Source organism: Garra rufa, chromosome 6 (assembly GCF_049309525.1).
Source record: "Garra rufa chromosome 6, GarRuf1.0, whole genome shotgun sequence".
In the NCBI taxonomy this organism is placed as follows: domain Eukaryota; kingdom Metazoa; phylum Chordata; class Actinopteri; order Cypriniformes; family Cyprinidae; genus Garra; species Garra rufa.
In genome coordinates, this window is record NC_133366.1 from 47,652,187 (window position 1) to 47,679,159 (window position 26,973).

The window sequence follows — 26,973 nt, forward strand, 5'->3', positions numbered from 1 at the left end:
AAATAAAAAAAACTCACCCTCATGTCAACAATATAAGGATGAGTAATTAATGACAGAATTTTCATTTTTGGGTAAACTATCCCTTTAGAGTCAACATATAACAATTTTCAGAACCCAGTTTACTTTCTAACTGTGATGCTAAGCAGAATAATCAGATTTGATTTCATCAACCGGGAAATGACTGGATTGTGAAAATTGGCATAGAATGCCAAAAAATTAATTGAGGCCTTCAACTTCAAATCAATTGTTATTTGCTATTATTGCCGTAACCTTATTATGTTACCATTACCTAACGTTAAATTTAGCATTAACAATTGAATTGTTCTAAAATAATTTAGAATGTCACTATCTGCAACAGTGGTCTCAACAATGCCACAGTAGCTAGTTGGCTATTGTTTAAATTACTTTGATCTTAGCCAAAAAAGGAAAGTCAGTTCAACGGAACAAGTTATACATTCTGATGAATGATTATGAAACATGGTTGTTTAAAAAACATGTAACATTGGAACATTAAGAAAGCAAACAGGGTTGATTTCATGTTGACTTCAACGTTTTGATAGCATGCCGACTAACTCAGGTTAGGTCTTTTAACCAAGAACAAAAAAAAAAAAAAAAAACAGTTAAAAATTCTGACAAAGGATAATTAAAGTTCCCAGACACCCTTTGTCAGCGCTTACTCAATTCAGGTTCCGATAAAGTAAATTAATGTAAACACCCTGTAAACCATTCAATGCCATTCTTCCTCATAATTAATTCTTCATATCTCTCAACAGGTGAGTTCACGGCTCACCAAAGGGTAATAACCCCACTGACTATTATTGTATTGTATTCCCAATATGAACAAATGCCTCTCAGTGCCTTTATCAGCCTCCTATTCAACTCATTGTGCTGAGGAACTCGACTGTCCATAATTTCACAATCCTCTCAGGTCTAACAGTAGTCGTCCTAGTAGGGCAGCAGTTTTAGCGGTATGAAGGATGTGCTGAAAAAGTGCTAGTGTTCCAGTCACAAAAATATAAAATTCAAGTGCATATTCATGCCTTTAATCTTCTAAACACACTTTTAATTTCAAACATCCATGTTCTGTTTGAGACTCAAATGTAACCACCCAGCTGGAACCACCTACTGTACACTCTTAAAAATAAACGAGAAAACCCATCCTTTATTGGCATGTATGGTTTCACGAAGAACCTTTAACATCCTTGGAATCTTTCTATTGCACAAAAGGTTCTTTATAGTTGAAAACGTTCTTCACACTAAGGTTCTTTTAAGAACTGTTCACTGAAAGGTTCTTTGGTGATCACAAAGTGGTTCTTATATGGTAGGCGCATCCAAAACTGTTCCTGGAGGGCCACTTTAGCTCTAACCCTAATTAAACACACCTGAACCAAAGTAATCAAGGTCTTCACACTCATTAGACGCTTCTAGGCAAGTGTGTTGGAGGTGGTTGGAGCTAAACTCTGCAGGAGCAGAATTGATCACCCTTGTTCAATGGCAATGTTGCGAAAATTTTTATTTTTAAGAGTGTACTTAATATCTAATTTCATTAAATTAATGATGTTACTACATCTGATTATGTGCCATCTCGTATGAGAAACTTGAAAATACCTGTAGAGGAGAAGAAAATGTTCCTGGATAATTGGTGAGGTCTTTGGGGATGGATGGGTTGTGTTCACCTTTCCCCCATGGTTTTTTACGCCATATTTTATGTGACAATGTCAGTTCAGTGGCTTATATTGTTTCTCGTCCCATTTTTGACCACCAGAGGATCAAGGAAAGACATTTAAGGTGCTGGTAGAAGAACCAGGCTCTACAGAGCATGGAGACCTGGACGTTAGACCACAGTGTTCCTCTGCCGGTATGGAGGAGGAGGCAAAACTGTTCCTGGCTTCATTCCAGACAGATACTCAGGGTTTTCAGCCACAGCAGGCTGTATGCGGCCATTCTGCTTGTATAGGAACTTGTTATTGCAGATCACCGAAGAGTCTTGGGAGTTTTGAGGAGTAATCTTGGGCGGAAGGCTTTGATACTCAGGATTGTCAAAGCTATTCTTGTACATCTTGTTCACTAATGCGGTCCCAATCTGGGTGCCAGGTTGCACCGGATGACCCGGCAGACCCACTGTGCCCCCTTTACCAGACTTTGCCAAGTGAAACTGTTGGGGTGAATGATTAGATTTGCTTAGGTGAGCCGGTTGGACTTGATGGCTCACTAGACAGATCTGACTTGCTGGTGCTGGCAGGCCAGATTTGCTGTTGTGATCATGGACCAACTGAACTGAATTGGTATGTTGATCATTTTGGCTCATCGGTCCAGGGTGTACCAGCTGAACTGGTGGTATGGCGAAATGAACGTGTGGTCCGTGGCTGTGATGATGGTTTTTACCCATTTGTGTGATATGGGGAACGTGGGTACCTTGAGTGTGGGTTGCTGTGGTCACCTGCAATGGGATGGAGACTCCATTTTTCCTTAACATCTCCTGGTTCATGTCGCTGGTGTTATTGAATGTGTTGAGGTAAAGGGGTTCGTTGATATACTCATCTTCACACTTGGGCTTCCCATCAGGGGTGCTGTGGTAACCCGGGTTGTCTAGTGCGTGAACGTCTTTATTTTTACGCCTTGTTACAAAAGGATTCTCCTCAACGGGATTCAAATGATCTGCAAAGACGAAAGGTAATGAAATCGATAAAACATTGTAGACATTATACTTTACTCATCCTCATGTCATATTATGACTTTTCATTGTAGTTTCATTTTAAATTTGTAATGATATCTTGGCCACTTTTCTTTAATATAATGAAAATGATTGAGAACCTAAGCTACACTCTTTTAAAAAAAGGTGCTTTAAAAGGTTCTTCACAGTGATGCCATAGACAAATACATTTTTGGTTCCACAAACAACCATTTAGTCAATGGTTCTTTAAAGAACAATCTATTTCTTACCTTTTGATAATCTGAAGAACCTTCTTTCACCACAAAGAACCTTTTGCAAAACAGGTTCTTCAGATGTTAAAGGTTCTTTATGGAACCGTTTAGACAAAAAGGGTTCTTCTATGGCATCATAAAGCACCTTTATTTTTAAGAGTGTATCCAGCTACAAAAATCAAAAAACCCATAAAAATCATAAAAGCGGTCCATATAACTTCAGCGCTATATTTCACGTCTTCTGTACTGATTTGTTCTGTTGAGATTCGTTCTGTGATTCAGTCGCAAATGAATTAATCCCACAATGAGAAATTAGTACTAAGGCCTAGACCAGGGATCCTCAAATCTGGCTCATGAGATACACTTTCCTGCAGAGTTTAGCTCTAACCCTAATCAAACACACTTAATAATAAATAATAATATTAAATTAATTATTTAATAAAAAATCTGTAGCATAAAAAACACAAAATATTGAAAACAGAACAATATTTCAGCATTTATTCTAAAAGTAAATATTAATATTAATAGACTGAACTAAAGACTAGACTAGACTAGTATTAAAACTTCATTCCCCATTGTAATTGCATAAAAAATTACCAGTACATTCTTCAAAATGTCTCCTAAGTTTCACAGAAGAAAGTCATAGGTTTGAAATGACACAAGGGTGATTATATTGAAGGAGAAGTTCACTTCCAGAACAAAAATTTACAGATAATGTACTCACCCCCTTGTCATCCAAGATGTTCATGTCTTTCTTTCTTCAGCTGTGAAGAAATTATATTTTTTTGAGGAAAACTTTTCAGGATTTTTCTCCATATAGCGAACTTTTATGGTGCCCCGAGTTAGAACTTCCAAAATTCAGTTTAAATGCAGCTTCAAGGTTAAAAAGTATATAAATTGTAATAAAAAAAATTGTTTTGCTAGATAAGACCCTTCTTCCTCGGCTAAGATCGCTTACAACCGCATTTGAGATTGTTTGAAGCTGCATTTAAACTTCATTTTGGAAGTTCAAATTTGGGACACCATAGAAGTCCACTATATGGAGAAAAATCCTGAAATATTTTCCTCAAAAACAATTTCTTTACGACTGAAGAAAGAAAGACATGAACATTTTGGATGGCATGGCCCACATGGAAAGAACCTATATGAGGATATATGCGCATATATGAAACCTATATGCAGTATATATGCACATATGCGATAATATATATGCGTATATATGCCACATATAGTCAAAATTGAGGTGCATATATGTGCATATCCAGGCCATATAGGTCTCCTGTATTGCTTCTTTATATCCACATATAAGCCCTATATGTACATACAAGCCCACATGGAAAAAACCTATATGAGGATATATGTGCATATATATACGCATATATGTACACATATATAAAATTGGCCGTTTTCCTATATTATATGTACATATATGCCAATTTTATATATGTCACATATATTAAAAACCTATATCAAAACCTATATCAAAACATATATGTTTATATAGGTTCTTTCCGTGTGGGGGGGGGGGTGAGTACATTATTTGTAAATTTTTGTTTTGGAAGTGAACTTCTCCTTTAACAGTCCTATTCACACATTCTATAATAAATGATATTGAGTACATACTTGTGGAGACTTTGTCCTTCATAGGGGACATATAACCATCCTCATCTGTATCTTCCCTCTGTCCTTTTTCTCCCAGCAGGACAGTTGGGTCTGCACTGTAACGCTGGCCGCTGCTGTCCTCTACTGAGTGAGCTGTGGGCTGTTTCTTCAAGCTTCCATTACAGTGTTGCCCGTCTACTGAGTCCAGACCTGATCTTTGTATACTTGCCGGGACTGAGGGGCCACTTCCTGTTGCAGCTGCCTCATGAGGTCGGGATCCCGTCACCTCTTCAGGGTACAAACTTCCATCATGATACCCAAACTGGTTCTGATCATAAAAAGAACAAAAAAGAACTTAAAATATTCAGAACAAGCACAATATTCAGGAACAATATTCAGAATAAACACAATATACACTGTACATAAAGTGTGGCCCAAATGTGTGAAACCACTAGGGAGAACAGCCTATTATATTTAAGATTTTTCACACTTGTTTTATACTTTCTAAGCTATATCAAAGCTCAAGTTTAAAGTAGTAAGTTATTGTATGAGGCAGGAAGTGAATGTAATTTAGCCTGTACTTTTGCATACTCAGGTGAAATGAAAGGCTGTGACCAACTTGGCAATGGAGAGAGTCTATTCAAACAGCAGTAATAAAAGCAGCGGCACTGCTTCATATAGTGTTCAGTGCCAATTTGACCTTAATGATTCCAACTCAACAGTATTTTTTTTTTAAAGAAATTAATACCTTTATTCAGCAAGGATGCATTAGAATGGTTAAAAAGCAAAAATATATTTCAAAATATTTTAATTAAAAAAAATAAAAATAAATTCTGCTTGTTACTTTAAACCATCAAAGAATCTCCCCCCAAAAATGCTGAAAAATCACAGGAATAAATTACATTTTAAAATATATAAAAGTTTCACAATATTGATGTTTTACTGTATGATTTGATTAAATAAACAGAACCTAGGTAAACATAAGAGACTTCTTCCAAAACATTAAAAAAAACCTTTTGAACGGTAGTGTAAATCTACACTTACTACACTTACTTAGATTTGTTTCTTAAATCAAGAAAGATTTTCTAGACGAGTAAAAAATATTTTATTGTTTTCAGAAAAAAACAGAAAATCCTTTTTGATTTAAGAATCTAAGTAAGAAAAGCATTTTTGCAGTGTAAAGCTTTCATCATCATTATATAGGTGAATGGATTAAGAAATAAGCAAGAAATAATAGTAAACAAATTTATTAGGTCAAAAAGTATGAAGCCACACTGATAAACCAAGACTGAAAATCTAAGAAGACAGTAAAACCTGGAAACAATGGTTATGTTAAAGAAGAATTGCAATTTTTATGCAATTACATCTATAAATATACTAGGAATAAAAACAAATGTTGTCTTAAAGCAGGGGTGCCCAACCCTGTTCCTGGAGATCTACCTTTCTGCAGAGTTAGTTCTAACCCTGATCAAACACACCTGTCTGTAATTATCCAGTGCTCCTTCAGATCCTAATTAGTTGGTTTGGGTGTGTTTGATCAGGGTTGGAGCTGAACTCTGCAGGAAGGTAGATCTCCAGAACAGGGCTAGGCACCCGTCTTAAAGGGACAGTTCACTCAAAAATACTCACCCTCAAGCAATTCTCTGTGTATATGACTTTCTTCTTACAGGCGAATACAAGAGTCATATTAAAAAATGTCTCAGCTCTTCCAAGTTGATAATAATGGGAGTGAATTAGTGTTGATATTCGATTTTCATTTTTGGGAGAACTATCTCTTTTAAGCAAAGATAAGAAAACTTGCAAAACAAAATAAAACAATAAAATAAAATAAAATTAATTAATTAATAAAATAAAAAAATATATTTTATTGTGTGTATTTTGATTCCTGCTGTGAAGTGACACCTGTACAATGTTGCTTACTTGATTTGAATCTAGATGTGGGTGGGGCATATGGGAAGTGGGAGGAGCATTTAAGGAATGAGGAACCAAGTACTCCTCAGCATCCATCAGGTCATCCAGCTCCTCCTCATCTAGAAGACTCTGGAAGAACTTACTGTGGTTGGGGCTGGGCAGCTTCATGCGATCGTCCCCCTGAGATGACAACTTACAGTATTATCCACTGAACTTCAGGAACATTCCAACATTTCGAAATTTCAAGCAGAGAGACATTAAGCAGTCTCCACCTGTATGACGAGGTATCTCTGAGGGTCTCGTGCCATGCGGCTGAACTCTGCAGCAAGTTCTTTGAATCGAGGCCGACTATCAGCATCAATCATCCAGCCTGGAGGTGAAGACATTCCAACAGCATGTCAGAAATATACAACAAAATTCAACTTTTCAGTGTTTTCCTGTGTTTACATTTTCATAAACCAAATAAATTCTCTATATGTGACCCTGGACCACAAAACCAGTCATAAGTAGCGCAGGTATAATTGTGGCAATAGTCAACAATAAATTGTATGGGTCAAAATGATTGATTTTTCTTTTATGCCAAAAATCATTAGGATATTAGGTGAAGATCATGTTTCATGAAGATATTTTGTAAAATTCCTACCGTAAATATATATAAACACTTAATTCTTGATTAGTAATTTGCATTGCTAAGAACTTAATTTGGACAACTTTAAAAGCAATTTTCTACATACTTTTTTGGCACTCTCAAATTCTAGATTTTCGAATAGTTGTATCTTGGCCAAATATTGTCCTTTCCTAACAAACCATATCAATGGTAAGCTTATTTATTCAATTCTCATTTTTTTTTTTAAAAGAATGACCCTTATAACTGTTTTTGTTGTCCAGGGTCATATAAATGCATTGTATAAATTTGCACATATTGAGTTTGGCATTTGCTTGATCCTAATTTCTTAATTCCATTTAATTTCCACTCCAATCTGACACATTACACAAATGGAAAGCAATAAAAGTGGATTTCATGCAAGAATATTACACTCTCTGAGGTGTTATAATTGGTATGTTGAATCAAATCACAAACGACGGCTTCCAGTTGAATCTGATTATGACGAACAGATCTAATATTCATCTCTTTTCACTTCTTTGTGGAATTGACTGTGCCAAAACAAATAGAGTGCAAGTGGATAAAGAGAGCTGGATAAAAAAGTGACAGCAAATAAAAGGCGAACATGCCTAGTTATAATTTGGTTATCGCTTTTTACATTTTACCTCATTAGTTAAATGGCAAAGCATAACTGTATTAAAGTTGAAGCATGCCATTGTTGTGCCATCAAATGGAAATAACATCAGGTTTCTAAAACTTATGTATTGACTTTGCATATAATATGAACAGATTAGAAAGTCTCATATTGTGACTCACATTTGACCATCACCATGTAGACGTCTATGGTGCAGATGGGCGGCTGAGGCAAACGCTCGCCCTTCTCCAAGATGTCTGGAATCTCACGTGTGGGAATCCCATCATAGGGCTTTCCTCCAAATGTCATCAGCTCCCAGATAGTCACACCTGAATAAAAGTGAAACATAGTCCATCTCCAAAGCTCACTGCTAGCTATCATGACGGTAATGAATCTATGTGGATGTGACACCTATTAAGAATTGAGGTTTCTGAGGAAAACATTCCAGGATTTGTCTCCATATAGTGGATTTCAATGGAGATCAAAGGGTTGAAGGTCCAAATTGCAGTTTCAATGCAGCTTCACAGGACTCTATATTATCCAAGCTGAGGAATAAGGGTCTTGGCTAGCAAAATGGTTGGCCATTTTCTAAAAAATAGAATAAATAATATACTTTGTAACCACAAATGCTCGTCTTGCACTAGCAATGCGTTACATAATAATGTTGGAAAGGTCACACATGGTTAGTTCTTTGTCTGTGTAATTTGATTCAAAAAGGGCCAAAAACTTCATTTTCTCCTCCAACTTCAAAATCATCCAACATCGTTGTTTTACCTTTCTTTGCATGTTTGCTTTGTAAACACTGGTTTGGTACTTCCACCTATGTCATGTTTGACCTTTCCAACGTGACTACGTAATGCATGAAGTTGAGCTAGTGCAAGACGAGCATTTGTGGTTGACAAGTACATAAACTTTTAAAAAAAAAAATTTAAAGAAATTGTCAGATCGTTTTACTAGATAAGACCCTTATTCCTCAGCTGGGATCATGTAGAGCCCTCTGAAGCCGCACTGAAACCGCATTTATTTCTTTTTGACTGAAGAAAGAAAGACATGAACATCTTGGATAACATGGGGGTGAGTAAATTATCAGGAAAGTTAAATTCTGGAAGCGAGCTAATCCTTTAATTTTGCTTATAGTATCCTTTGAGAATGCTAAAAAATAAAATAAAATAAAATAAATAAAATAATGAAAATAAAATAAATGTACAAATAATTGTCCATATTTTATATATAATATTGTAACATATTATAAAATAATAGCAGTTTAGTAATTCAATTCACTGTGTATATCTCACCATAGCTCCATACATCACTCTGATGTGTGAACTTCCTGTAGTGAATGCACTCAAGGGCCATCCATTTAATGGGCATCTAAAGTAGAGAAAAAAAAAAAATCATTTCCATATCAATACAACATGACAATTTAAATAGTTTTGATTAAAGGATGTACAATAATGAAAAATACTTTAATTGATTCAGAGAAGGTATGAAATGCAACATTAACTGAGAGTCCCAATGATAATTTTTTCAAACTTTCATTCAAAGAGATTTAAGAAAGTTCAAAAACTACTGACTAACATGAATTAACACTGCTGATTTTTCCATAAATCATCTTTGGATTTGCTTTGCTTTTACCTTGCAGTGCATTCTGATGTAAAGAATTTCATTAGACAAATATGGGTCATGTTTCAAACACTGACCTTGCCTGTATCCGCACTGTACTCTTTTTCATCGGTTTCCAACAGTCGAGCAAGTCCAAAATCAGTGATCTTAATGTGGTTTGGAGATTTGACCAGGACGTTACGGGCCGCAAGGTCCCTGTGGACCAGCCGCCTCTCCTCCAGGTACATCATACCCTGCCGAAGAGGGCAAAGTCCTGGTTAATGTCACGCAGCAACAAGTAAAGCTACTTCACCCTTCCTCTCATACAGACCACCACTATACAAATACATCAGGGATTCAAATATGGGCCTGTCAAATGAGATTCCCCTCCTAAAGATAGACTGTAAATTAGTGGGACATCTAATCAAAATTTAATAGCATCTCCTTATTTCTCTTTACTCATGTCCGCTTCCATTTTGCTGCTTTGGGTCACTGTGCATTAATACGGATCTTAGTGCCTCTACAGAAGTTTGCCTATGATTTATGGCTTTATGTTAATCTTCAATTAAAATGCAACTTCCTGGCCTTTGGGAGGAGAGGGGAGCTGTGCTGGAGGGGCTGCAGAATCCCAGCATATGCTTAAAGAAAATCACTGATAGTGAGGTTCAGGGAAATGGACCTGTGGGGTTTTTCTGGGAAGTGCTGAACAGAGCCATGATGGAAATGACTGTGGCCACATAACAGCACTACGAAGGACAACAACACAAGAATTGATCATTGAGGATGAAGCTAAAGTGACACCGCAAGAATACTGGCCACTGGAAAGACACTGTACAAACAATCATTAAAAAGTGTTTGTCTGAGTTCTGCTGTGTAATTGCCAATTTTCAGCACAATTACACAATGGCAAAATGGATATCATGCCAACATGTCTATCAGTCAATAAAATGAGAAATGTTGGGCTGCAAAAAACACAAAAGACTAAATGAAACAAAAACAGGGAAGGATGATTTTTATTTATTTTCATTTACATGCACCAGTGTAATCATGCATATATATAAACAATGCACATAGTGCCTTGCGAAAGTATTCATTTTTCCCCGTTTTGTTATGTTGCTGCCTTATGTTAAACTGTTTTAAATTACTTTTTGTAATGACAAAGCAAAATTGTCACAACTTCGTAAAGTTATTAAAAATAAAAAACTGAAATAAGTACATTGCATAAGTATTCATACCTCATAACTCAGTATTTAGCTGAAGCATCTTTAAAGACTTTTGGGTATGATGCAACAAGCTTTGCACTTCAGCATTTGGTAATTATCTGCCATTTTCTTCCTCACCTCTTCACCTCTCAATCTCTATCAGGTTGGATAAGGGCAGACGCACATTTTCAGCATTTTCCAGAAATGTTTGATTGGGTTCAATTCCAGGTTAAAAAAATGCTTCTGTGAACCTTCAGTGCCACAGATTTTTTTTTTTTTTTTGAACTCTTCATCAGATGTGTGGCTTAAAGCAATTATGTTTCTGAGCTCTACAGGCTTTTTATTTTTACCTCAGGGGTTGGTTTTTGCTCTGATATGCATTTCCAGCTGTTAGACCTTTTATTAAGCCTTTCCAAATCATACCCAATTTTTACTCAATTGAATTTGTCACAGGTTAACTTCACTCAAAGTTACAATAACATCTACAAGCAATATGAATGCTCCTGATCTAAATGTCTGTCCCAGATAAGGGTATGAATACTTACGCAATGGAATATTTAAGTTTTTTATTTTTAATACATTTGCAAAGATGCCAAACAGCCAAACCCAGACAAACCCCTTGACTAATTCACGACTCTCTGCGAGATGTCATTTGCTGACTTTTTCTTCCAGAGGCAACAGTTATCGCTGCTCAGAGCTACTTATACAGCTGTCTGAGAATTTATGTGAACATGCATGAGTCAGACAAGAGCGAGTCAGAAACATTGTGTTAAAATACATTTTCTCTGTGATATGGAAAGAGACACTGACCCATCCATCACACAACGGCACTACAGACACTGCTTTGAGAGCCGCCACTGCACACTTTCTACACACTCTCTCGCATATACTCTCTCCCTCTCTCAAATATAGTCACGCAGAGCGCACACATAAGAAGAAATGCAACATATAACACAATATCTTGAGCTGTCCATGCAGAACATAACATCTGTTCCAAAGCCTAATGAGCTGATTTTTCATCTACTCAATATATATGACTTTGTAGCATCTTCAATGCGTGTCTCATGTCAAGATAAGAAGCTAATAAAAATATTTCTAAAAATCTCTCTCTTTCTCTCTGTAAAATTATATATAGAAATTTATGGTCCGAAAATGGCATTTTCGGTATTTGGCTCACATGCTCTGATAATAATAGCTTTGTAGGACTATACATTATTTGGATAATTAGTCCAAAAAACTAAAATAATAATAAAAAGTTATATCTGATTCGGTTGCATAGAACTTAATAAAAATAATATATTTATATTTAATATTAATATATTTTCTGTCCAATTTTATTGTTTATATTTAATAAAAGTGTGCTTATTTTATTGGCTAGCATTAAAATGATTGAGTTAAATTAAAAACACTTACCAAATGGCTTTTTTATTATTTAATAAAATAATAAATATTTATTACAAAGCACTTTTGGTTTCGTTTTTCAGCCAAGTGCATTCAGAATTTTAAGTTTCGGCCCTGAATTGTCTATAATGCATCTCTATTTTCATAAAATCAATGCATTTATTTAGCTAGGACATCACAGGAATAAAATATATTAATTAAAATAAAATAAAATAAATATTTTAAAATATCTTTAAATAAAAAACAGCTATTTTAAATTGCAATAATATTTGTAGTATTATTATTAATAGTATTTCATATTATTGTTTTACTCTATTTTTTAAAAATCAAACTTATGCAGCAAAATATTTACACATTTGAAAAGTAGTGAATATTAAAATAATGATGAATATCAAAAATACAATGCAAAATACAAAGTGAATTTTTTTTTATTTAATAAAACTTAAAAAAATCTTAGTATTTAATAAAAAAACAAAAACATTTTTTATTGTAAATAAAAATCTTAAAAACACAAAATCAACTTTTTATAACATTTTTATGCCATGTCTACATTGGCGCATACATGAAAGGTTTAAAAATGGTAAAAATTCTTTAAAAAATAAGATTCTACCATCTTAGAATCTCACAGTTAATGTAAATGCAGAAATTTAACACACAATTTATAAGTTAATTATTATTAAATTTTACAAAATAAATAAGAAAAAAATGTGAGGAAGATCTTTAATCGAATGCTTCTGTAAGCAGAAATGGCCGTTCTCTCCAAACACAAGTATCCAACAGTGCAATCTTGAGTCATCCAATTTGATTCTTCATTCTGGGATCAAGAAAGCTGGATCTAGTGGAATTAGCATTCAAACGATGAGCTTTACTGCTGCCGGCCTCTAATGTGTCTTTCCATAGAGAAGCTCTCTATTCCACCAAAGAGATGGGCTCGGCAGTGAGAAGCAGCCCTTTGTGTGTTCGCTTTGACTGAAGTCAGATTAAAGCAAGAGCAAACCCCGTCAAAAGCTACTGGCGTTTAGTATTACAGGCTTCTTGCAGGCTAGCGTGAGGAGCAGGTCCAGGCGTTGGCGTGACGTGCATGTAAGCAGGCCAGAGCATTCGAGTAGCGTCCCTAACCTCTGTTCTCTTGTTTTTACATCTGCGCTACTAGAGGTTAAAGATTCTCTAAACAAAAGAGAAGAGGCTCCCGCGGTGCCCTATTACAACACTTTCTAACCCCTGGCATGGGAAATAACAAATATTAGACGTGCATGACCATCGGGGCTTAATTAAAAACGCAGAGAGAAAGCTGCATCTGAAAAGACGAGAGCAGAAGAGCGTTTGAACGAAAGAACGCATCAGAAAAACATACACTGAAAGATGCGTTGTGGGTCAGAACGCAAGGTTGTTGGTAACATAACAACAATGGTGATGCTTTATAATAAGGTTACATTTATTAAAGACCCTGTGGTGAAAAATGGTGGTCAAAAAGAAATGATAAAAGGATGTTCTGAATTAAATTTGACTAAAAATAAAGATAGTGAGTACCCTGGAAATCCAGAGGTATCGCGAGAGCACAATTTGAATTGTCTCTGCAAGACACTCTGGCATCGAGCAATGATGCATGTCACTGCATTACGTAAGCAGTTCTGGGAACCAATCAAATCGGTGTATCTGATGTAGGCGGGCCAGAGGCGAGCTAAGCTGATGACGACAGCGCTGCGATGTCCAGAATCATTTAGTAAACATTGAAAGCTGGCTACAGAAGAACACCAGTTGTTTGAAACGGCTTTGGCCGCTACAATGAACGAGTTAGACTTGGCACAGGAAAACCGCGCTCGAATCGTTCCTTTGCAAGAAGGACGTTTTTGCTGTTTTGCCGACTGGATACGGCAAGAGTTAAATCTTTCAGTTAGCTCTGCTTGTAGCTAAGCGTATGGGGCTGTATTGTTGTGATTGGTCGTGGCGTTATCCAATTGCGTGCAGCGAGATTTTCAAATGCATCCTTGGTGCCGCCCCTCGAGTCAGGTCCTTTTCATTGCTCGATGCCAGACCCTTAATCTTAATAGATTAGGGTCTGGATTTTTTCCAGGCTAGATAGTGAGGTCTGTGGTGATTTAATATATAACAGATGAAATACTGTTTCAATAACAACATGCACTTTAAATATAGCAAGACATATTTAAATAACAGGCTACAGGAATAGGAATTTTCTGTTTTTGTCAGACAGTTTTGGGCTCCTTTATTCTGCTTTTAGTACAGTATGGTTCATATCTCAGAGCTGCAATGCTAGCACAGGCATATTTTACTAATAAATCTCTATTGTGATCAGAGCAGTCAGTGTTGGCCTGCTATCCACATCGTTCGCAACATTAACCATTCCCCCTCACTTACGAAAGACAATTTATTGCAGTTCAGGCATTCTGCATCTTCATCCTCTGCCAAACTACTGTACATCTCCTTCTTGACTTTTTATGTGATCAGACTGCCAGGACATTTTACACAAGTGTAAAAAAAAAATACAAAATGACTGTTTGTATGCATTTGTATAATGCACTTGTTTCTTACAAACAAGCAGCTTTTCACTTCACAAGATGTTAAGTGATGAACTGGAGTCTTGTGGATTACTTGTGGATTGATTTAATCAGCTGTTTGGAATCTCATTCTGACGGCACCCATTCAATGCAGAGGATGCATTGGTGAGCAAATAATGCTACATTTCTGTAAAACTGCTCCAATGAAGAAAAAAAAAAAAACGTATTTAAATCTTGGACAGCCTGAGGGTGAGCAAATATTCAGCAAATGTTCATTTTTGAACGAACTATTCCTTTAATGCATAAACTAAACTCCTCAGTCCTTAACTACGTGATCAAACCTCCCACATTTCGCATGCAATCTAGTTCAGGGTTCCTCAAATTTTACCCTGGAGGGCCAATGCGCTGCAGAGTTTAGCTCCAACCCTGATCAAACTCACCTACTTGTGATATTCTAATGATCCTGAAGACCTTGATTAGCATGCTCAGGTGTGTTTGATTAGGGTTAGAGCTAAACTCTTCAGGAAAATGGATCTCGTGGGCCAGATTTGAGGATTCCTGATGTAGTTTATTGACTATACTTGCATTGCAAGAGGAATTCATACTTACAAACTCTCTTCAGCCCTGCATTGCAAATCTACACGCACAACAATGTTGTCAGTTTCCTTGATGTGCTATGGAGGAGGAGGATAACAGGACTACATAGTGTCTGAAAAGCTGTAGTGCGTGGGCAGCACAGGAGGTTCATCAGACAACATGGTATAATTTGTGATAAATACACAGGAGCGGTGTCCATCACACACTGCTGGAACAAAGACAATGATGACTAACTGCGTCACGGTGCACTAAGGAAAGAAAACGATGTCTTTTTTTGCTAAGCCTCAAACTGCTGAAAGTTTGCAGCTAGCTGGCTAAAGAAGATGTGTAAACATAATTTGTTATTTATGAAAACTGCAGACTGAACTTGATGCTGTTTGGTTCATACATGATCAATCAATTTTCAAGCATCAACACAAAATCAACTCTTTATAACCTTCATTTTTATGCCATGTCTACATTGGCGCATACATGAAAGGTTTAAAAATGGTAAAAATTAATTAAAAAAGTTATAAATTGTTAAAGGGGTCATATGATGCGGTTTCTTGTTTTACTTTGTATTTGGAGTGTTACAAGCTGTTTGTGCATAGATAAGATCTGTAAAGTTGCAAAGATTAAAGTCACAAATCCAAAGAAATAATTATTATAAAAGTTAAGATTCAGCCGCGCCTTCCTAAAATGGCTTGTTCAAACACGCCCCCACTTGAATAGATTTGCATAACACCGCCCGTATGTATATGGAAAGAAAGAAGGGGTGCCTTTTACCGGCTGTAGTACTGTTGCTGTCGCCGCCATATTGTGGAGATGCACGGAGAACTTTGTTTAGCCTTCCAAATGAGGACACAACTAGAAATCAGTGGTTAAGTTATATTCACAACATTGTTCCGGAACAGTACAATGCAAATATTCGAGTGGGTGCTGTGCATTTCAGGACTGTTTCCTGAACCTGGGAGAGCAGCTTACAATGCCAGCTGTACACAAAGGGTTAGGGCTATAAAGTGGGGCAATTCCAATGTTGCAAGGACAGTCTGCGCTTTTGACTGACGGACTGTAAGTACGTTTTCATATTTAAAGAATTTGCTACTGACTATTCAAAAGCGAGTTTTGAGAAGCGTAGAGTAACGTTAGTGATTGTTGTTTTTCATTCTGCGATCGCAAATGCAGACATGGTGTAATGTTTATGCGGCGTGATGCATCGCAACGCGTAAAATGACAGTCATTGTCATTGTCCTCACTGTATGCAACAAATGCCTCATTTATAATGGGTTTTATTGTTTCTGTCTCATTGTGCTGGAAAATGGCATCACAACATGATTAGGGGCATAACATTTCCTTCACTCGCTTGAGGTATTCACAATGCACAAGAAAGCTGGCCAATCAGCGAACACCTCGCTTTTCATCAACAATAAGATTTGTAAAAATCAAGGCGTTTCAGAAAATTTACAGTATGTGGAAAATAATATGTTTTTTGAACCTCAAACCGCATAAACACATTGCATTACAACAAATACACAGAATAATGCTCTTTTTAGCAACATCATATGACCCCTTTAAAACAATAATAACAATAAAATGTAAATATTTTTTAAGTGTACTATAAAATAACTATTTTTATTTAATACTCATTTTTACTTAAAAATAGTATACATATTATATTACATATTTCATTTTTGTAAATTTTTGATCAAATAAAAGCAGCCTTAGGCCTTTATATCTTAAAATATAAATATAAGTAATATTAGCATCATGCCACATTCGAAAATCTATATAATTATTAATGTATTTGCTTAAAACCCACTTTAAACCATCATTGAGTGCTTGTAATAACTTCTGATTGTGATCTGCAGTTGATTCTATAATAGGCAGACATTAATTCTTTGTATGTTTAATAACGCTACACTGCCTATTATCAAAAACATCCTTTATTGTTATAAAATATGCATACAAAATAGATACAATATATGTATATATATATATTAGGGGTGGCACGGTTCACAAAACCCACGGTTCGGTTCGTATCACGGTTTTAGGTCACGGTTTTCGGTTCTGTACGGTTTTTGTTTTTGTTTTTTTCTTTTAATCTTTAACACTCCAGAAGTTTACTTTGGCATATGAAATGTAGCTTAATTATCCACAATTTAGGATACATTATTAAAAAAATTGTTATATCATGTAATCATGCACAAACTGAATTGGACTTGACTTTAAGCACATTTTTGGGACCATCTCTGAGGAAAGCTAGGGGAGATTTTGATACAGCAAGAGAGAAGACACTGATGACATGCTTTTCATTTATTTGTCAAAAACAGGACAATGTGTATCTCTACAGGAATTTATGTGCCTTTTTAGCACATAAAGATTGAACTGAAGAATTAACTTGCATGTCTACCAACACACTGGCGTGATGTCTTCTCAGATGAACTGACATATTAGAAGTGTTGCCGTTAGCATATTGAATGCATTTTCCACAATGCTTGCACACAGTCTCAGTTCGATCTATTCTTTTATTCCTGTCATCATCAAGGTAACATGAAATCCAAAATGTTCCCACACACCTGACCTGGCTAAAGGGCCGTTCACATGAAGCGTCTTTTGCGCACTCAAGTTCGTTATTTCAAATGTAGACGCACGGATGTCTGTTTGCTTTCATATTTCATGTGTTGATCAGTAGAAAAATATTTAAATCAATTTTTTTTATGCAAAGATACTAAGACCACATCCTCTTCTCTCTCGAAATACTCTTCTTTTGTGTTCGTTTACACTGGTTTTCAAAACCAGCGCCACCACTCTCGCCCTTTTGTGATGTAATGCTTAATCTTATTGGATGGCCGTGTTTTCGCTTTGCGAAACTGAAAAGTTTCGTCGGACTGGTTGTTAAAAAAACATTCGCTTTTTTGGTGAGCGAATGTTTGCGGTCTATGTGGAAGCACTCTATTAGAATCTGTTGTTTTATTCCAGTGCGTCATCGCGTTCGATATTCGTTTCGCTTATTCATGCTCAGTGTGGAAAGGCCTTTAGTGAGCATAAGAGACTTTTACGTTTTTAAATAATTCCAGCAGTATATTAATTTTTTTTCTGTGCTGAAAAGGTGCGAGGGACCTCAGAAGGGCCCTAAATTACTACAATAGCAGCAAGTTTCCACAAAACAAATCTTTAAAGCGGAAACCACTGCATGATGTATTCAGATACGTGCTTCCATTCGTCACATCAGGACTGATTTTTCAAATTATAAATTGAATGACAGTGCGGACAATATATTAAATTCAGATTCCGATTTTAGACTGGAAAAAGGACATGCCTTGATCAAATGTGAAAATGTACAAATTTCAAAGCCAATGTGTTATGAAAGACAGAAAGTACGAAAGATGTTCTATTTATAGCTGGCTAAAGCACAGTTGGCTAAAGCCCAGGCAATCCTGTGAGACAGAAATCAGATGACTGATCGGAAAAACATCCACATCAAAATATTAGTATTATTTCAGTACTGGATCAAGATTTCTGCCTTTGCCCACATCTTCAAAAGCAAACATTACTAAATCATTCATGAGCACAGAGTCCCATCAGCTGCAGGCGGCTTGAATTAGCCCAGTTCACTCTAATCTGTGATAAGGACACCTCAGCTCTTTTCATAGTCAACTATCTTGAAATGAATGATCCAATCAGACTTTCTATCCCCCAAATCCAAACTCCTACATCTATTAGTGTGACAGATACCTTGCAGTAATTGGAGGGTTTCAGAGCCTTTCTGCATTTTCCAGAGTGAATGAAAGTGCTTATTTAGCTTGGATTAGGGATTGTTTAAGAGGTGATGGAAAAAGATGCATGCTGCCTTTTAATAGCACAAGCATTTGAAGGTGATTTCAGATAAATAAATGAATATACAAACAGAAAGGCTTATTAACAAACAATACATTCTAATTGAATTGACCATAGAAAAAGTAGAAAAGAGGTTTGAGAGACCTGTAGCACCACTAGTGAGTTGCATTTGCTCAGCTAGAAAACAACATATGTATAAGTGGATGTCTTAAAGAACAGTTCACTCAAAAAATTTAATTGTAAGAAAATTTACTTTTTCAAGTTTGTTTTCTCATTAGATTTGGAGACTTGGATGGGTTTGTTAATAACAAACACTCCACTTTTCACTTTACCAGATGTTAATTGATGGACTGGAGTGCTGTGAATTACTTGTAAATTATTATAATGTTTTTATTAGTTGTTTGGAGTCTCATTCTGACGGCACCCATTTACTGCTAGATCCATTGGTGGGCATATGATGTTAAATTTCTCCAATTCTGTTCTGATTAAGAAATAAACTCATCTACATCTTAAATGGCCCGAGAGTGAGTAAATTGTGACCCTGGACCACAAAACCAGTCTTAAGTCACTGGGGTATATTTGTAGCAATAGCCAAAAATACTTAGTATGGGTCAAAATTATAGATTTTTCTTTTATGCCAAAAATCATTAGGAAATTAGGTAAAGATCATGTTCCATGAAGATTTTTTGTAAAACTCCTACTGTAAATACATCAAAATGTAATTTTTGATTAGTTATATGCATTGTTAAGAACTTAATTTGGACAACTTTAAAGGTGATTTTCTCAGTATTTTGATTTTTTTGCACCCTCAGATTCCAGATTTTCAAATAGATGTATCTCGGCCAAATATTGTCCTATCCTAACAAACCATACATCAATAGAAAGCTTATTTATTGAGCTTTCATATGATGTATACATCTCAGTTTTGTAAAATTTAACCTTATGACTGGTTTTGTAGTCTATAGGGTCACAATTGTCAGCAAATTTTCATCTTTAGGTGAACTATTCCTGTAAGCTGTGAAAGAGGAAAATTCACAATTTCAGTCCTACATTAATGTAAATTACTACACAACCAGTCAAAAGTTTTTGAATAGTAAGATTTTTTCTCTTCTGCTCACCAAGTCTGCATTTATTTGATCCAAAATACAGCACATGCAGTAATATTGTGAAATATTTTGACTATTTAAAAAGGTGATTTCTATTTGAATATATTTTAAAATGCAATTTATTCCTGTGATCAAAGCTACATTTTCAGCATCATTACTCCAGTCTTCAGTGTCACATTATCCTTCAGAAATCATTCTGAAATCAAATGTTCAAGAAACATTTTTTGTTATTATTATTATTATTTAAAACAGCTTATTACATTTTTTTCAGGATTCTTTGATAAATAGAAAGATCTAAAGATCAACATTTATCTGAAATAAACAGCTTTTATACACTATACCATTCAAAAGCTTGGAGCCAGTATCTTTTTTTTTTTTGGGAAGGGGAAGAAATTTTAGAAAGTAATACTTTTATTTAGCAAGGATGCTTTAAATTGATCAAAAGTGATGATAAAGACATTTATAATGTCACAAAGATTTCTATTTCAAATAAATGCTGTTCGTCTGAACTTTTTATTCATCAAAGAAAGCTGGAAAAAAATCTACTCAGCTGTTTTCAACATAATAATAATAATAATAATAATAATAATAATAATTTTTCTTTTTTTTTTTTTTAAAGCAGATCAGAATATTAGAATGATTTCTAAAGGATCAAGTGACTGGAGTAATGATGCTAAACAATCTGCTTTGAAATCACTGGAATAAATTACATTTTAAAATATAATCAAATACAGTTATTTTAAATAGTAAAAATGTTACTTTTTTGCTGTACTTTGGATCAAATAAATGCAGGTTTGGTGATCAGAAGAGAAGAAAAACCTTAAACTTTAGACTGGTAGTGTACATGAGAAGGGAAAAAAGCCTCTTACTGTGTTGCAATGGGCAATACAAAAACTGAAAATCTTCAATGACTGGGCTGGACATGATATAAGAATTAAACATGATTAGTTAATACTCTTAAAGGATGCAATGATGATAACTTGCTCTTTTCCAATATATCTCTAATTTTGGCATTGTTTTTTTCCTGGCAGAGAAGTGCTAAATGCTGGGAATTATTCAAATGACACCCATCATCTGATAGAGGGTATCACTTGTGATGCCAAGTTAGCTTTGAAATATGCAAATGCTTCTACCACAGCCAAACACTTTATCCACAGAGAGACAGATGATGTTAGAAACAATATTATAACGCTCTTTTATTCACCCTGCAATTCTAAATCAAATTCATAATTGTTATGATTTTTAAATAAGCTAAGTTATATGCAAAACAATCTCCCTTTAACCTAGTTTGCATTTAAACCCTTGATGCCTGTATTATTAAATCACAAAGGTAAAAAAACTATGATATAATCATTCCAAATGTCCTTTTAAGAATAATCTATTTTAAAAGTTACACCAAATTTTGAGAGGTGAAGCATAGAATAAGAACAACAAAAGTACCATTATTAGATATAAAATTATTTTTTTTCTCTCACCAAAGCTGCATTTATGTGATCACATCTATGTGAAAATCTGTAATACTCAAAAAAGTTATGAAAAAAAAAAGCGGTTTATATTTTCAAATGCTATCAGGCCCGGCTCCAGATATGAGCTGAAGGGTGGGCCGAGGGATATTCAAGGTCGGCCGGGGGTACTACAAGTGGTAATATATAACTAGTTACATTATTTTATTAGAGAGATAAAAGCACATTTTAGTTCAAAAAGCACATTAGTGTCTCAAAATAGCAAAAATTAGTACACTATATGATGTTTTATTAACAAGGTTCGGGAGGAGCACGATCAGATAATCAATCTATTTGGCACAGGTGTAACTCGTTTAGCCAATCATCGAATTAACGCATCATATATATAGCCAGCCGTCTTACCTCCATCCAGTGACAGTTTCTTGGCATCCCTCCTCCACCCCAACTCCCCACTTCTAATCTGTTTCTATCCCAAACTAGGGAGGGGGAGTTCTCTGGGTCCGGCCTGTATTCCGGGCCCGGAACCCTTCCCCAGGACAGCACACCAAAATATGCTTATTACTCGCTCAAGCAGATTGGATGTAAGGGCGAACTCGTGAAAGATGTTCTTAAAATTATCTTAAGAAGTACTAAATCATTTTTAGTATATTAAGTATAAAATTAGTGTGTAAAAACAGAGTAAGTATTATTTAAGTGCATTATGGAAGTGTCATTGTCATTTTGCATTTTTATTAGAAATAAAAATTATTTACTGCAGTTGGAAAATGTAAGCTACAATTCTAAACTGAAAGCAAATGACAACAGGGTTACCAGGTCTATATGACACAACTAGCCCAATTGCCAGTCAAAAACAACCCAAAATAGCGCACTGACCATATACCAAATATCAAAACTTATCAACGTCATTTCCATATGTAAAATACACATTTTACAGTCGTGCACATTGATCATAAACACAGCTCAAAGGCTTCCTACCAGTAGCATCCACAAAACATAACATCCAGTACCGTTTTATCATAGGTAGAACGCAAATTATTTAAATACAGGCATTTTATTGAAATGCAATTTCTACAGTATTTCAAAACTTTAAATCACTGGGGGAAATCAACCCATGGCGACAGTTTAAAAGTAGACCAGTTCCGTGGGGAAAAAACGCGGACTTGGCAACCCTGCATCCAACACGAGCTGCAGGAGTTAATGTCATTGCACAGATGAGTACGAAATTTTCGCATGTTAAAAAATAAATACAGGTTATGTTAATCGAGTTTCAACACTGCCTCCGAAACTTTCGTCCGTCATAAAAAAACGGATCAGGTTCGATTTTCTGCGTTTTCGCATCCATAATAAGCATTTTGATAAAGGATGGCGAATATGAGAAAACTGAAAAAACGCATATGAAAATCGACTCAGTGTGCAATGATCTTTAGATTTGACTGATCATGGGTCGAAAGTAAAGATAGATGACTTAAAAAAAGACCATGCTGGAGGATTTGCTGCTCAATCTTGTGCTCACTGACAAATATATTTTATAAGACGTGCTGCTCCCTTTACACAGAGTGCGCGTTATCGCAAAATCGAAAGTAAAAGTAAACAGCGCGAGCACTCATTTAAAAGCGATTTCTATACCCTGCATATTGAAAGTGCGAAAATTATATGCAATATTAGAATGTTTGCGGGTGCGGTCGGTAAGAGAAAAAAATATGGAGCTCAACTGAATATCGCACCAATTTTGTGATTGGCTAATTAGTGTGGGCCGGGGTGGGCCAAGCTTCTGATTGGGTGGGCCAGGCTCACCCTGGCCCCCCGTGGAGCCGGGCCTGAATGCTATTAACTGCTCTGATGGCAAAGCTGAATTTTGAGCAGCCATTATTCCGGTCTTTAGTCTAATATGCTGATTTGACTAATTCAGATGTTGTATTCTCAGACAAAAGATGCTAAGTAAGATGACACTATAGAAAGAAGTAAGTCTGAAGTAGGTGAAAATCAGACACTGAAAATGCTGCTATCCAACTCAAATATCATGCAACGTAGCAGGTGCCAAAATCAGTCTCTCCTCTCTTACTGGCATCTAACTCTCTCTTCACCTTAGCCGTCATGTTCCCCAGGACTAGGCGTGAGAAAGCAACAGGTCTGGAAATTCACTCACAAAAAAATAAGTCTCTAGTTTCTCCAAGAACACAGCAGGAGGAGGAGCCCATGCCCTCGCGCTACATGCAGTTCTGTATGATAGAAGAACACAACGTCAAGATCTAAACGGAATGGGCAGGAATCACAGGTCACTGGGTGAACACAGCAGGGCTTTCTAATGAACGAATGCAGGGATTAATATCCTGAGGACCGCAGCAGGTGAGAAATCAAACACAGATTCAACCTTAAACTTGCTAGATACTCTGAGAGATGACACGCTGGTAAACAATCTCAAACTGCCCAGTGATTGTGGCTCTTGAACGAGGGCAAGTGGATTTTTATCTGTCCAACACATAGGGCAATATAATACTATATATATATATATATATATATTAGGGCTGTCAAAAATAACGCGTTAACGGCGTTAATTATTTTGTTGTTGTTAATTACGTCAAATTTTTTAACGCATTTCACGCATGCGCAGAGTGACAAATTATTTGTCAGGAAAGTGGTTGGGGAGCTAGAGGCGAGATGGAGCAAGCTGAGCCTATGGACGGATTCAAATATAAAAAGAATGATGATGGTACAGTTAACAAGTACAAGCCTGGGCGACAGCCCCTCTGCAACTGGAGTGGTTATAGCCAAGCTTAGGCCTGGTTCTACTGGGGTAGACGGTGCTATATACCCTCAAACGAAAGCAAACCAATTGAAGATCTGGCAAACAATCCAGCGTTGTTCATCTCCTGACTAAGTGTAGACGCGATGTAAATAAAAGATTCATTGTGTAGTCTAGAAAGCTTTATTGATTATAACGGAATGTTGTGAGATCTCTATGAACTAAGATTTGTGCGCTTTGCACTTTCCATGCCATAATCCATTCAGAATTTGTATGAAACTTTCGTTTTTCTTATGTTTTGGGAATTAAATCTGCATAGTTATGCTGGGTTCATCCTCGAAAGTGCGGTGACTGACACAGTGACAGAGTGGAGAGTGGAAGATACATAAAGCCGCTTTGCAGGTCATCGAGGCACCAGCTCAATCATTTGCATTTTTTCAGTGGAAGCAATTTAAAATTATCCGTCATTTTTGCTCACAAAGGAAAAAGTAATACACCAAAAAACGTTGCAGTGTTTTTATAAAATAAAGAAAACAAAAATGATGCGCTTTCTGTCGTCTCGTTCTTGAACAGGAGTGCTAACAAAAATAAAGCTAAATGCATGCCTCACAGACATGATAAACATATCTATAGAAAGTTTTAAATTATTACTTAACGAAATAAAACAAATCGAAAACAAAAACTTGTTTAATATGTAATCCTTAACGATAAATTTCTCTCTCAAGGCGCGTCCAAAAATGAGATTGCAGGATCTTTGCGACATTGACTCACATTGAATACACTTTATTAATAAATAATTCAGATATGTCTTTACTCTTTCCCCGACACATTTATTATTTATTTTTGCCGGTATTTTGTGGCAAGTTTCAGCCTACTGCGTGCGATTGAACGCGGATCTCTTCCAGTTGCGCCATCCGAGCCGTCGAAAGTAAAAGCGAAAGTCTCGTGTTGTTTCCACCAGCGCGACATAATTGATGGATGTCTAAAATATAAAAAATAAGGAGTAGCCTAAAACAGGCCCGATGCGGGCCCTGGCATAATATGAAAATGTGAAAATTATGTATCTGTGTCCTGTTATTTATATTTTGGTATGCATTTCAGAAAAAAAAATGGTTAGGATTCAGGTGTCGTTGCAAATAGTGATTAATCATGATTAATCCACTGAAAAGTCTGATTAATCTGATTAAAAATTTTAATCATTTGACAGCCCTAATATATATATATATATATATATATATATATAATTAATACCATGTTTTTAAAACTAGCATGTTTTTTTTTTAGTTTTTTTTATCATGGTTTCATTCTAAACATGGTGATTATCTCTAAGATGGGCACCCAACATAATATATGATATTTACCAGCTGAATCTAACACTGTCATGTCAACAAATAGAAAAGTCAGCTTCTATTAATTACCAAGTTAATTATTGTGCCTTTTAGCCCCAACAGTAGGGGTGATTTTTACCCCAAATACCACACTTTTACATATTCTTTCGTTATTTAAAAACTGTAATTATATTAAACAAAACTGAAAGTCATTAAGAAGACCTTTGTCTTAAGATATATTCAAGAATTTTAGCGATTCTCATTTGCTACTTAAATCTACAACATTTTAAAAAACATGAAATAGAGATATATAAAATGATATATAAAAATGTTTTTGAAAGACATCTCTAATTCTGCACTTATTTGATCAAAAACATCTTATTACTATTAATGTTGAAAACAGTCGTTGTTTTTTTGGAAACTGTGAATTTTTTTAATGAAATTCTTTGAAATTCTGTAAAGAATGTTCAAAAGGGCAGCATTCATTTGAAATAAAAAAAAGGGAAATAACACCAACTGGACTTCAACGTTGACTTTTTGAGCACCACAGCTCAACAGAAAGAATAAAATAACCAATGATCATTTCATGCAATGCTGAGTACAAAAACAGAAGGCCTACTGGGAAACCGAGAACATTTTTCCTGATCTCCTTCATAGGCCAGTCCATTACATAATGTTTCAATCACAGAGCTGAAGAAAAAATATTTTCTCTTTAAACACGGTTGGGGGCAGTTGCACTCATTTGATGCATGAGACACCAGAGCTTCTCCCTTCGAAGTGCTTCGAAGAGCGTCCTTTTATTTGATGTGGTACCCGACTGAGCCAAAGCAACTGAGTGTTTAGAGGTTCAGAAGCTCTGCCGATGTGTGCGTTCAGTATAAAAACTCACAAGGAATCAAATCTACTGCATTTACTGCAAGCTCTCAAATATCACAAGAACGAACATTGGAAAGGGTACATAGAGATTCATAATTTGAGACATTTTTCAAAAGCTCAACACAAAATCACATTCGTTCATGGGAACTCTTACCTTTGCGATCTGCACGCACCAGTTGAGCAGCAGCTGGGAGCCGATGTTCTCCTGGTGTTCATGTACATAGTCCAGCAGGCAGCCGTGGGGCATGAGCTGAGTTACCAGCTGAATAGTAGGGCTCAAGCAGACCCCCAATAGACGCACTAGATGAGGATGCTCCATGCTGGCCATGATCAGTGCCTCCTAGAAGACAAAAACAGAAACACTGTAAATGTGCTGTTTTCATCAACACCCTGGACATACAGTATGCAAACTAGGGTTGGAGCCAAACTAGGGTTTATTGCTAAGTATCTTACAATACAATACATACTGGGAAACCAAATAGAAACCATTATTAGAAACTGAGAAACATTACTTAGCGCACACTGGCAGATCACAAAACATACCAAGAGAAGACAGCTTAAAGGTCACAAGTTTAATTTAAAATGTTCGCCTTTAGTCTCTACTTTATTTTAAGCAATATACAACAAAGAAAGAGTGTACAGTTACT

The 26,973-nt window shown here is 35.9% G+C and overlaps 1 protein-coding gene across 2 annotated transcripts in view; it reads right to left on the minus strand.

The window, feature by feature from the left end:
* Positions 1-1,647: 1,647 nt before the first annotated feature.
* LOC141337254 (receptor tyrosine-protein kinase erbB-4) overlaps positions 1,648-26,973 on the minus strand; it is a 207,576-nt gene continuing 182,250 nt past the window's right edge. The window contains exons 20-27 of one of the 2 annotated variants that reach the window (XM_073843037.1): positions 26,481-26,666; positions 9,377-9,532; positions 8,972-9,047; positions 7,859-8,005; positions 6,711-6,808; positions 6,448-6,618; positions 4,549-4,849; positions 1,648-2,658 (exon numbers count right to left, since the gene is read on the minus strand). In XM_073843037.1, the coding sequence (XP_073699138.1) occupies positions 1,835-2,658; positions 4,549-4,849; positions 6,448-6,618; positions 6,711-6,808; positions 7,859-8,005; positions 8,972-9,047; positions 9,377-9,532; positions 26,481-26,666 (1,959 nt within the window). In that variant the 3' untranslated portion in view covers positions 1,648-1,834. Of the gene's footprint in view, positions 2,659-4,548; positions 4,856-6,447; positions 6,619-6,710; positions 6,809-7,858; positions 8,006-8,971; positions 9,048-9,376; positions 9,533-26,480; positions 26,667-26,973 lie in introns of both variants that reach the window. The other variant, XM_073843036.1, reaches the window with a different exon arrangement.